This window comes from Hemitrygon akajei, chromosome 23, assembly GCF_048418815.1.
Source record: "Hemitrygon akajei chromosome 23, sHemAka1.3, whole genome shotgun sequence".
NCBI lineage: Eukaryota > Metazoa > Chordata > Chondrichthyes > Myliobatiformes > Dasyatidae > Hemitrygon > Hemitrygon akajei.
In genome coordinates this window covers 44289122-44301445 of record NC_133146.1, presented here as the reverse complement: position 1 = coordinate 44301445, position 12324 = coordinate 44289122, and the positions used below count along the sequence as shown (strand labels likewise).

General features: G+C 37.5%; 1 protein-coding gene across 2 annotated transcripts in view; it reads left to right on the top strand.

Moving 5' to 3' along the window:
- Nucleotides 1-12324, top strand: part of dpysl4 (dihydropyrimidinase like 4) — a 42142-nt gene that overhangs the window by 8197 nt on the left and 21621 nt on the right. For both annotated transcript variants that reach the window (XM_073027538.1, XM_073027539.1), the window contains exons 2-7: nt 919-1007; nt 5379-5563; nt 6348-6518; nt 7753-7814; nt 7928-8008; nt 10691-10759. In XM_073027538.1, the coding sequence (XP_072883639.1) occupies nt 919-1007; nt 5379-5563; nt 6348-6518; nt 7753-7814; nt 7928-8008; nt 10691-10759 (657 nt within the window). The remainder of the gene's footprint in view (nt 1-918; nt 1008-5378; nt 5564-6347; nt 6519-7752; nt 7815-7927; nt 8009-10690; nt 10760-12324) is intronic.

Here is a 12324-nt window from a genome sequence, read left to right as displayed (position 1 = left end):
TTCCTCATACGGTTGGCTCATTCATGCAGTCAGCTCAGAGTTCAATGGTTAAAATACTTTGGAATAGAACAATAAGTTGTGAGTATTGTTGAGTCTTGTGTTAATAATCTTCTAAATTTATGGATTCAGTTCTTTTCAACAATGATCCCTAAAAGCTTAAAGCACCAGCTTAGCTTATTTGTTGGAACAGTCTCCTTTGAATTTACTATGTTGTGGGAATTGGATAGATAATTCAAAGGAATGCTTCCCTTTGGAAGCAAAGAGGTACACTGTCATTACTGCTGTGTTTCTGATAAAATCTTGAATCAAAGCTCTTTTTCTGCCTGGGTGGATCCCTTGAATTTAAACTGAAGAAATGCAGCAAGTTTTACAGTTGTCCGGCTCACCACATCTTTCAATGAGGACCATAAGTAATGGGGATAGAATGAAATCAATACAGCACACTTTATAGAACATTCTAACCAGTCTTCAGTTGCCTTTCCAAATTCCTATTGAAACTCCCTACTTTTCAGGCAGTCACTCCAGCTCGTCACCATTCTGTACGTAAAATAGTTCTTCCCCAACACTTCACCCTGTATGTACATTTTGCCCTTTTCCATATGTGTCATTTGTCTGTTCAGCCATCTCTTAGTGGAAACTGTTTCCCATCAGGATTTTGTGCACCAGTGTCCAATCTTCTCTCAACTATTTTTGCATCTAGAAGAAAAATCTCAGATTCTTCCGTGTAACTTTACAATATTGACCCAGGAGAAGATGAGTCTCAGAGTTGTATACTGCACACGTACTTCAATAATGAATGAACCTTTGAATAATCCCAATTAAAAATATTACCCTTTTGTTTTCAGAAATCTTTCATCATCCTCTAGCATATATTGCAAGCACATTTCACATATCTAATTCTATAATTATTTCTTCCAGAGTGACCGCCTACTTATTAAAGGTGGGAAGATAGTCAACGATGACCAGTCGTTCTTTGCTGATATTTACCTTGAAGATGGGATTATCAAGTAAGTAAAGGCAAATTTCACCCACATTGTGGATAGCAGGTAATCAGAGCAAAATTCAGGCTTTGACATGGCCTGAATTTAAGAGAAAAAACATGACGATGTAACAAGAAATGGTAATGTGACATAAAAATTATTTTTATCATTATCATGAAGTAAAGCATAAAGCATGCCCCATTCTAGGATCAGCAGGGCCAAATCAAAAATAATCACTCAGCTCTATCACATTAGGTCCCTTAATGTTTTTGAATGTCATGTCCTCTGGATCAGTGTCTTTTATCACTCAGCCATACTTTCCTATTGGATTTGCCAATTTAAGATCACATCGTTTCAAATTACTGGTAGTTTCCAGCTCTGATTTATAATCTGTTAAGAATTAAATTGAGATAGCGTAGTCCCATTTTGCACAGAGATTTTCTCATCTTAATAGTCTGGAAATAATCAAGTCATGACCCAGGAGTGAAAAGCTAGTTAACTTATTCAGCTCATGAGCAAGGAGTTGTCAGATTTTGAGCTGGTACATGAAATTGTGACATAAAAGCAGAAAATCTGGAAGTACTCGGTTGGCCAGCCAGCAGCAGTGGAGAGAGAAACAGTGGTATAGTCATAATTGAATGATGGAGTAGTCTCTATGGGCTGGTTGGCCTAATTCTGCTCCGATATCTTATGCCATAATGGAATCATTTTCACCCGTTCCATTCAATGCAAACTAAAGCACAGTAGATTGATAATTTTTCTCAGCTTTGATGAAGGATCATTGAGTTCAAATGCTAATTGTACCTCTCTCTCTCTCCACAGAAGCTGCCTGATCTGCTGAATATTTACAGCATTTCTGTTTTTAGTTTGGATTTCCAGCATCTGCAGATTTTATTTGTGTTTCAATTAGATTACGCTATGATGCTATCAGTGAAACTTACCTAGAGTGCACTTGAAATAGATCAACTCTTTGCATTTTTTGGTAACGCTGTACTGTAGAGAAAACAAATATTTTAATTCTATGCAAAATAAGCAAAAATAAAACTGATTGAATAGTAGAAATCACAAGAGGCATCAACAGCTGTAAGGATTTAACAATGTTGTATTGACATTATTGGTCATTCAAAATAGCACTGACAGCATAAAGTTCAAAATACACAAAGTTTAAAGTAAAATTTATTATCAGAGTACGTACATGTGTGATGCTCAACAAATCTATAGAAATGCTTTTGTAAACAGGATCAATGAAAGAGCAAGAGCATAGAAGACAACAAACAGTGCAAATGCAAATATAAATAAATAGCAATAAATAACAAGAGTATGAAATAACAAGATAAAAGAGTCCTTTAAGTGAGATTATCGGGAACAGCTCAATAGATTAGTGTAGTTATCCTCCTTTGTTACAAGAGCTTTATGGTTGAGGGGTAATAACTATTCTTGAACCTGGTCTTGTGAGTCCTGAGGCACTTGTACCTTCTACCTGATGGCAGCAGTGAGAACAGAGCATGGCCTGTGTGTTGGGGATCTCTGATGATGGATGCTAACAAAAGAGCTATTTGCACTGCTACTTTCCCAGATTTGTGAATTCATGCCTCGGCTGTACAGCTATGGGATAGCACTAAAGGTAGACCGGGGATTTCCTCAGAACTCTCAACCACTTTTCCAACATTGTTACACGAATCAGCTACAGGTGACTGAAAAAAGATTTCAAATGATTAAAAAATACTTAGAGAAGCTAAAAGACCAGTGACTGGCATCACCAGATTTGTGTCACTTGATTTATTCAGTCAACTCAATTCTGGCACGGCCTCCTATAATATCCACAAATATCCTTCCTACTCTTCACCCAGTAGTCTCTTTATTGGTGCTCCACAATACAACCTCACTATAGCTTAGAACTACAATAGTTCAATTTAGTTGTGTGCTTAAAGAATAAGGATCCTCCTCTTGAAGCCTGATGAAAATAAAGTTCAAAGTGCTGAAGTCTTTGTCTACATTAGCTTTAACTTGAATGAGAGGTTGATCAGCCTGTTGGTGCCTTGATTTCGACAATGTTGTCATTTCCTCCATTGTTTGTGTTAGGCACTGGGCTTGTTTATGCCAGGAATTGCTGAACTGGATTCCAGCGATGCACAATGTGCCCTTGTGTATAAATTTAGATCTGGCCTGCAGCTTCTGTATTAGAGAAATTTCTGGTTCCCTGCTATCTGAGATAGCAGTGTGAGTGTTTTGTTATTTACAGTTCACAAAAGTTGAAGGCAATTTTCTTGAAGCATCTCGTTTCATTAATTGTTTGCAGGAATGGGTTCTGCAATAAAACTCCAATAATCAAACTTTAAAGTAAATTTATTATCAAAATATGTAGATGTCAGTATGTACTATACTAAGATTCATTTTCTTTCATGTATTTATAGGAAAATAAAGGAACACTATAGAATTTATGACAAACTATAAATAACAAAGACTGGAAATGTGCAAAAGGAGCCAAATCGTGCAAATAATTTAAAAAAGTAAATAAATAATACTGAGTTGTAGAGTCCTTGAAAGTGAGTCTATAGGTTGTGGAGTTAGTACAGTGTTGGGGTGAGTGAAGTTATCCATGCTGGTTCAGGAGCCTGATAGGATAATGACTGTTTCTAGTCTCCCCTGCCTCTTGCCCAATGGTAGTAGCCATCAGATTATTTGGAAATCCTAATGTTTCAGCATTCAGCTCACTAATTATTCCCGATTATGAACCTGAGGTCTGGAGTACTAGCAGGATATGGAGCCAAAACTGGGGCTCTGCAGTGCGGTCGGGGTCTTGACTGTGGGTGAGCGAGTGTGGCTGGAACTATGATCCATTGGGATCAGGTTTACTTTGGTCTGGGAGTGCTTGGGTGCTCCATTTTCTCTTGACCATCTGAAACATACAAGCTGAAATTCATAGAGTTCTATTTTCCTTTCCCTGTAAATTCTTAGGGATTTACTGGGACAGTTATCCTACTACTGTGCATCATGAAATGAAAGTGAAATAAAAATATGTTTGGTTACTAACAGGAGTAACTTTAAAATTATGGAAAAACTGCTAGTCCAGCACCAGCAAAACTCTGAGGTCACCAGATCATCAGAGATTTATTCTAAATAGTCATATCCATGATGCTCCATACTTAGTTTGCTTTTGTTTATTTCCAAATATTTGACAGACCTTTTACAACACTTGAAATTAAAAGGCTTGCAGCTAGGAGTGATGGCTTTTGGTACTGGATTAGAGTCACAGTTTCCATTAAAGCTTTTCATAATCCAAGAAGGATAAATAATGTCCAAGACCTGCATGCTTTTCCTGACAAGACTTTGTTCCCTTAAGCCACAGCTGTACATAGTCTTTGGATCTTACATAGTTAGATGTGCTGCCTGATGACTCTACAACTTTTTTTGTACTTAGATAATGAGAATGTTTCTGCAATGATGAGCGAAGTATAATTTAAGGTTTCTAAATTTGCATCAATTGTTATTAATGCAGCTGTTAAGTCATCCATTTTACATTTATTTACACAGGAATTAAAGTAATAACAAAGTCAAGTAAAGCCACTTGAAATCCAGACAACACATCCAATATCTAAATGTCATAACCTGCATTTGCAGCACCTACTGATTCCCACTTCGTTGCCAAACAGTTGTTGAAGTGCAGCAGAATTACAACAAATGCATGCCGTCTAATATCAACAAACACAGAAGATAGTCAAGGTCAGGATGATGGAGAGAAGAGGCATCTGGAAGGGGGCCTGAATGAGCAAGGCATAGAGGGATATGGAATTAGTGTAGGAAGATGGGATTAATACGGATAGGTATGATGGTCGGCACAAACACAGTGGGTCAAATGTTATACAATGCTATGACTATAACCACCTTTAATAGAAATAATTCTTGGATTAACAATGAGCAATTGCCCACTATCTTTTGACTTTGGCATGTTGCATAAAGGATAAATTATTTTTTTTCTTACTAGGTATTCACTTGGCTGGTTTCTATTTTCAGTTCCCCAATTTATAAAGTCACAGTCCACTTCCACTGTGACAATGACAAATAGAAAAATTGTGAGGAATTTTTCAAGCGTGTATGCAAAAATTCCTACAAATTGTCACCACTTTCAACAAAAAAGTTTTAAGAAAAAAAAATGACAAAAGTTTAGGAAACTAAAGGATATTGAAAAGACCAAAAGGAAAGAGAAGAATTAGTAACCAAAAAAATTACACCACAGGAGTAAAAATTTTGCCAATTAATTGAAAGGATATAAAATATGAAGACCTGCTGTTGGAAACCAAGTATGTTTAGTAATATCAATGCTGAATTCATGATTCTTTGTGGCTTCTTCTCAAATTGCTTAACAACACTGCAACATATCCTATAATATCTTCTCAGACAACTTGGTGACAACCTCATTGTTCCTGGAGGTGTTAAGATCATTGAAGCCAATGGACTGATGGTCATACCTGGAGGAATAGATGTCCACACTCACCTACAGATGCCATGCATGGGCATGAGCAGTGCTGATGACTTCTACCAAGGAACCAAAGCAGCACTGGCAGGAGGAACCACAATGATAAGTACGACCTGCATGCCTTCTTTTACTGATTTGAATGTTCTATCATTAGATCTAGAATTAAATTTCCCCTCATTTGAAAAATTTTATTGATCAGTCAAGAATTAAATTAATATGAATAAACTGATTTAAGCTCATGCTAGTTTAAAAATTCACTGTAATGCCCATATAATTCAATTCACTGATAGCAATCAAGTGATACAAAAAGTTTTTTTTAAATACCCAATGAAGACAAACGTTTATGTATGTAAGCTGTTAGGATGGAATGGCGCAGTTATGGTGAAGTAATGTGCTACTCCCTGGCTATAAATAGATCTTCTTGAATACCCGTGAATTGACTTGCTCAGGCATTCATTTCTAATCCCAAATAAAAACAACATTAATATTAATTAGTACCAATTGGGCAAGGTAGATATACTATCACATAAACAATCTTGTTCTAGCAGCTAGCATTGTTGGAAGTTGAGTACCTGCTGTTGAAGGTGTAGGCCCCTTTTTAACAAAATGTGCACCTGCATTCTAATGGTGAAATTCACAGAAATGTCTTAACCCAATTTTAATTAACTCTTACTGAAAAATATTGCTGGTTTGGAAAAGATAAACGTAACTGTAGATTTCCTCCTGGAATGGACAAACCCAGGTCTCCGTGTTCTGATATTGGGATGCATAGCTTCACAGGAAAAGAAAAAATGAGGAAGCATTGCAAATATGAAAACAAATTTGTCAGATAAAACAAGTGGATACATTTGAAAACTACATAAATAATTTATTGTCATTTTATGTCCTAGTGGATCATGTCCTTTCTGAACCTGAACCTGGGTCAAGTCTTATTTCCGCCTATGAACAGTGGAGAGACTGGGCTGACAGCAAGTCATGCTGTGACTACTCTTTACATGTTGATATCACACGTTGGCATGAAGGTCTGCGTGAAGAAATGGAAACTTTGGTCAAAGACAAAGGTAGATCTTTGTATTTTAAATGTCTTCTAGGATGAAGACCAATCTGTTTCTCCAAAAGGTGATTTTGGTATATAATTTCTAACCAGACTTCCAAGGAGAAGTGACTCACTGTTCACAATCTGGGGAGGGCAAACCTGCCATTATGTGCAAGCATTCGCTGTTTTCATGGTAAATAGAATTAACAGTGGGAAATTCTAACGATTGTGATGACAGTTGTGTATATTGTAACTGTTTATCCTGAAACTAATGTCTGCAGAGATAAAAGTGTACGGGAAAGAAGTTACCGTGTTTTCCACTCCACTCAGACAAGGACTGACCCAATTTTACATTTATCGGCATCATTTGGGGTGGTTGTACCCCTTACTTACATTTTGACATGTTTTGGGATTTACTAGTTCACAGTGCCACTTTTCTATTATATTGAAAGTATTTAAGTTATGGAAAGCGGATTTATGATATTTCTAAACGTAATTACTGCCATATGGAACAGAAGTTAGAGCTGTTTCTTTAACATTGTTGGAACTGTAAGAGGCGGATATACAGCAGATGCTTGATGGCAATGGTGCCAATAGCAGACAGGATTATCAAACATAGCAAGCTATTGTCACCAGGTCAAGTGCATCACTAGCTGGCCAGTGGTGTAGTGGCATCTGCACCAGACTTTGAGGCAAGTGGTCCTGATTTCAAATCCGGCTGGGTCCTTGCATGCTTTCCACCCGTGCTGGTTTGAGTACTGAGCTAGAAACTCAGCCTTGTAAAAAATAACTAATCAAATCCTAAAAACATGGCAAAGTGTGCCACAAGATGTGACGAGGAACAACAACTAGTGTATCACTGTAGTACCTTTCCAATGAGAAACGGAAACCTGAGGCAGAATCTCTAATTATTCATACATTGTTTTGCACTATTTTAAAGTGTTAATTTCTGAGCTATCTTGGACAAGGTTTTTCATTGCCCTGTGTTTTTGAGAGCATGTCATTTCTTTGGGGGAAATTGCTTCTTTAAGGTTTTTTGTTAATACATTTTGATGAAACCCAATCCTTGCTTTTGTAGACTGTGTGCATTTTCTGGGCAAAAGTAAGCCAAAGCACGTACCTGAAGCACTGCTGTTAAAACGTTCAACGTGGAAATGTCAGTCTGAAGTTCACTCAGAGTTGCAGAAGAGAAATAAGCAAGTTCGATCTTGCAGCAAAGGGCATGATGTTTTAATATTTTTATTCTCTTGTTCAATTAGGTGTGAACTCTTTCCTTGTGTTCATGGCATACAAGGACAAATACCAGTGTAGTGATGCACAGGTAACACTGAGAGATACCGTTACTGCAACTATTACTATTGTAACAATTCGCTTCTACTTCTAATCATATTTCCTGAAGCACAAAGACTAATTACACGTCCTTTACCCTGGCAGATATATGAAATCTTCAGCATCATCCGAGACCTGGGTGCTGTAGCGCAAGTGCATGCTGAGAATGGAGACATCATTCAGGAGGTAAAATTAGGATTAGATAATCTGGCAGACACACATAGTCTTCATAGCTCACAGAAATAAATGTTATTTCAAAATGCACTATTGTATAGTGTATTTTCTTGGATTTAATGAGTATGCCCACAAGAAAATGAATCTCAGGGTTGTACAGTTGGCCCTCCTTATCCGCGGCGGATTGGTTCCCTTATTCAACCTGTCTCTATGCGGTGGACCTTAGGACCCAGCGGAACCCCAGACCTTATTTAACCTGTCTCAGTGCGGTGGACATTAGGATCCAGCGGTAGAACTCTGAATCTGCAGTGTTTCTGTTCACGAAAATAATCACGAACACGATTGAAAATAAAGTGGAAGTAATAAAGCGATCAGAAAGAGGTGAAATGCCATCGGTCATTGGAAAAGCGTTAGGCTACGTCAGTCAACGATCGGAACAATTTTAAAGGATAAAGTGAGAAAGGCTGGGCCCCGATGAAAGCTACAATTATTACTAAGCAACACAATGGTTTAATTATTGGGCTTTGGGGTTTTGGGTTTTCGATCCTCCACCTCAATGCGGCACGGTGGAGAGCGCACTCGGTAGCGGTCTGTCACAAGATTGAACTCGGGAAATTCCATTCCCGAGCCCGGCGCTGAAACATACATTCTTAAGTGTTTTATATGCATAGAAGGGTAAAATATATACTATATACTAAGACAAACGTTTGACTAACTGATGCTAAATAATACCAGATGTACCTGTTCCGACTTACTTAGTAAGAGAACTTCCGATTTTTTTGATCCCAATCCACGATAACCCACGCACATCCTCCCGCATACTTTAAATCATCTCTAGATTACTTATAATACCTACCGTAGATTTCGCACTACAGAGCGCACCTGATTAAAAGCCGCTGGCTCTAATTTTAGAAAGAAAATCAATTTTGTACTTGTACAAGCCGCACCGGATTTTAGGCCGCACCGGATTTTCGGCCGCAGGTGTCCCACGTTGTAATATGAGATATTTACACAGAAAGATATTACACGTGAGGATTTTTTAACTTTTAATTAAATCCATATGGTAACATAAACAAATACATATTGCAAATGCTTTTTTTCGAACCGTGCCTGTAACGCGGCTACTTTTAAATATACGTTGCGGATACTTTTTTACTGAACAACATTCCAATATCTCCTAATGACTGGTAAAAAAATATATATACTGCAGCCTACCAGGAAAAGTTATTGATCGCCTTTAACTTAAAAGCAGCGTTCGCTCGGGTCTAATGCCCCCACCTTCCCGTTTATCGCAAACCGGTATTTCCCACAAGATGCGGCGAAACCGGGTGTGACGTCATAGCATCCCGCGATGTAGTACAGAAAACAAATATAGTTAAAACACTTCTAACTTTAACTAGAAATTACTAACAAATGAATTACTAAGCGAAAATATTATAAACTAAATAACTGCCATAAAGGCAGCACAATGCTTTTCTTCGAGTGTTTTCCATGTTGATGAGGGTGAGTACAAATGATTGATTTACAATAATTTAATTGTGAAAGTGCGCTTGATTTATCGTACAATTTCATTGGACCTCTGTGAACTACTCATCAATTTTATTGGTCTACTGTTACGAGGCAAAATGTTTTTGGCGGCATGAAAAAAAATCATGCATTAGCCGCACCGTAGTAAAGGCCGCAGTGTTCAAAGCTGTTCAAAATGTGGGAAAAAAGTAGCGGCTTATAATCCGACATCTACGGTAATACAACGTAAATGCTATGTAAAATAGTTGTTATACTGCATTGTTTAGGGAATAATGACAAGAAAAAAAAGTCTGTACATGCTCGAACAACAAGTGCTGGAAGAGCACTTCCGTGTTTTCGTGATTCGCTTTTGGTTGAATTCGCGCATGTGGAATTTGCGGATAAGGAGGGCCGACTGTATATGGTGACATGGGGTGCAATTTGATAATAAATTTACTTTGAACTTTAATATAATTTTGTCTTAAATTCTTTTACACGATCCCTCTTCCCACTTCCTCTGCTCCAAATATACATTATCATGCAACAACCAAACCACATTTTCTCATGGTTTGGTTTTACAATATGTACTGGAAAGGATCAAAGTGGCTTTATGTCAGATTAAGAACAAAATTATCTTTATTTTTCACATGCACATTGAAACTTACAGTGAAATGCGTCGTTTGTATCAAATCAAATCCACGTGGATTGTGCTGGGCAGCCAGTAAGTGTGTCCATTCTTAACATGCCCTAACTCACTGACCATAATCCACACATCTTTAGAATGTGGGAGGAAACTGGAGCAGCAGAGGAAACTCACATGGTCACAGGAAGAAAGTACAAATACAGACAGTGGTGGGATTCGAACCTATAGCTTACAGCCGGTGCTGTAGAGCGTTGTGATAACTGCTACACTGCCCTTCCATACCAGTCACTACATGATGTAACCCTAAGCAAGATGCATTGGCATAGTTCTTGAACAGAGTAGAAAAATTGAATATCTAAAAATGAAATGAAGATATAATCAGTGAAACAATGTTGTCCTGTTAGTTTATTAGTCACTATAAGATGATTTATTCCGGGATAATGGGAAGCTGAAGCTGATGATCCAAGGTGTGATGTGATTATAAACTTTTTAAAACAGTGCCAAAACACGGCTCTTTGTATTTAAATGAATCCATCTGTCTTTAGGAACAAAAGCGAATGTTGGAGCTTGGAATTACGGGACCAGAGGGACATGTTCTTAGTCGACCAGAAGAGGTAAAACAGTGTTTTGCTTCATTTAGATGAGTGTGAATCGGGAAACTGATATCGAATTAACATCTGGCTAACACTGAAAGTGTGTAAGTTATAATAAGCAAAACTAACTGAATCTTACTTGCTGATTTTTTTGCTCACATTTGCTTTGGATGGATTACAAATTTGTTTTAGACTTTCCCCTGTTAAGGATGATAGTGTGCTGTGAGAGGGAGTAGTACAGGAAGAAAGATGAAGCCAGGACATAGTTTGAGGAATATTACTTATTGATGGAGAGTGTATCACCTGTTACTTTGATAGGGGATACATGAAGAGAAAATTCAAAACAGGAAAACAGAAACACTGGAAATGACAATAAACATGTGGATTAAGTGTTAGTATCACCAAAAAGTAGATTTTTCAACATGTTCAACAGGATTAAGGCATTAAATTGAAGTTTTTAAAGTCAAGCCAAAAAATAAAATTTTGGAAATCTGACATGAAGAGTTCAAACTGAGAGCCCTTCAAATAAAGGATTTTGATGAAGAGTTTTTGACACAAAATATTACCTATTTTTCTTTCCACAGAGGCTGCCTAACCTTCATTTTCTGATTTCATTCCACAAATCAATTGTTTAGTTGGTTGCAATTGTAAATTTATAGCTATCCTTTTGATACACATATCAAATACAGCATATGAAATGATGCAATATTCTGTCAGAGTGATAACATGAATTAAATTTACATACATCATCTTCTATATGACCTACAATGCATATAGTAAGTATTTAAACCATCTCTTTGAAATTGCAGCAAAAACGAGACCTTCCCTAAGGATTCAGGTTCAGTCTCATGTGGATAAGTAATGTGGTGAGCTGGTAGTCTAAATCTTACCTCAACTCTTCAGCTAAACCTTCCTCTGGGCCATCAGGGTAAACTAGATGATGGCATCTCTGGTTTCTCATGTTAAGAAATGGTGACCCTCCGGGGGATTCTCAGCCCTGCTCAACAATGTTTGTTGGATTCATGGAAAAATTGTTTTCCTGTGTAAATGTCGAACAAGACAGACGGCTATATTGTTAAGTGCAGGAAGTCCTGTGTGGCGTAGATCTATTGACAGTCCTTTTCCTAATGATGTCATTGAGTTGGCTGAACAGCTCATGACTTTGAAAAAGTCCCAAAGGCAGTAAATCTGGGAGAAATAAAACAGAATGTAATTGCTAATACTTTGAACATTTTACAGATCAAAATTAGAATTTAAACATTTTACTGAAGTACGCTGCATTTCACTGTTTCTTATTGTACATCATTAGCACTTGTCACTTCATGATTTCTTGCAAACCTTGTATTACACAATACATCACTGTTTACTTGGAACGGTATCGTTCTTCTTTCCGTTTCCATAGCAGCAAATATTTGTGTTAGGTATTTAGCCTCCAATCTGTTCATTTATTATACTTCCTCTGCCCTGATGCAACAAGATTGTTTTCAGCTTCTCATACCGTCCCTCAGCTGTCTCAGGAGAATTGCAGGCAGATGGTGTGAGATTGTGTATTGGCCTTGTTCCTTCGCAAGTACACCTCTGCTTAC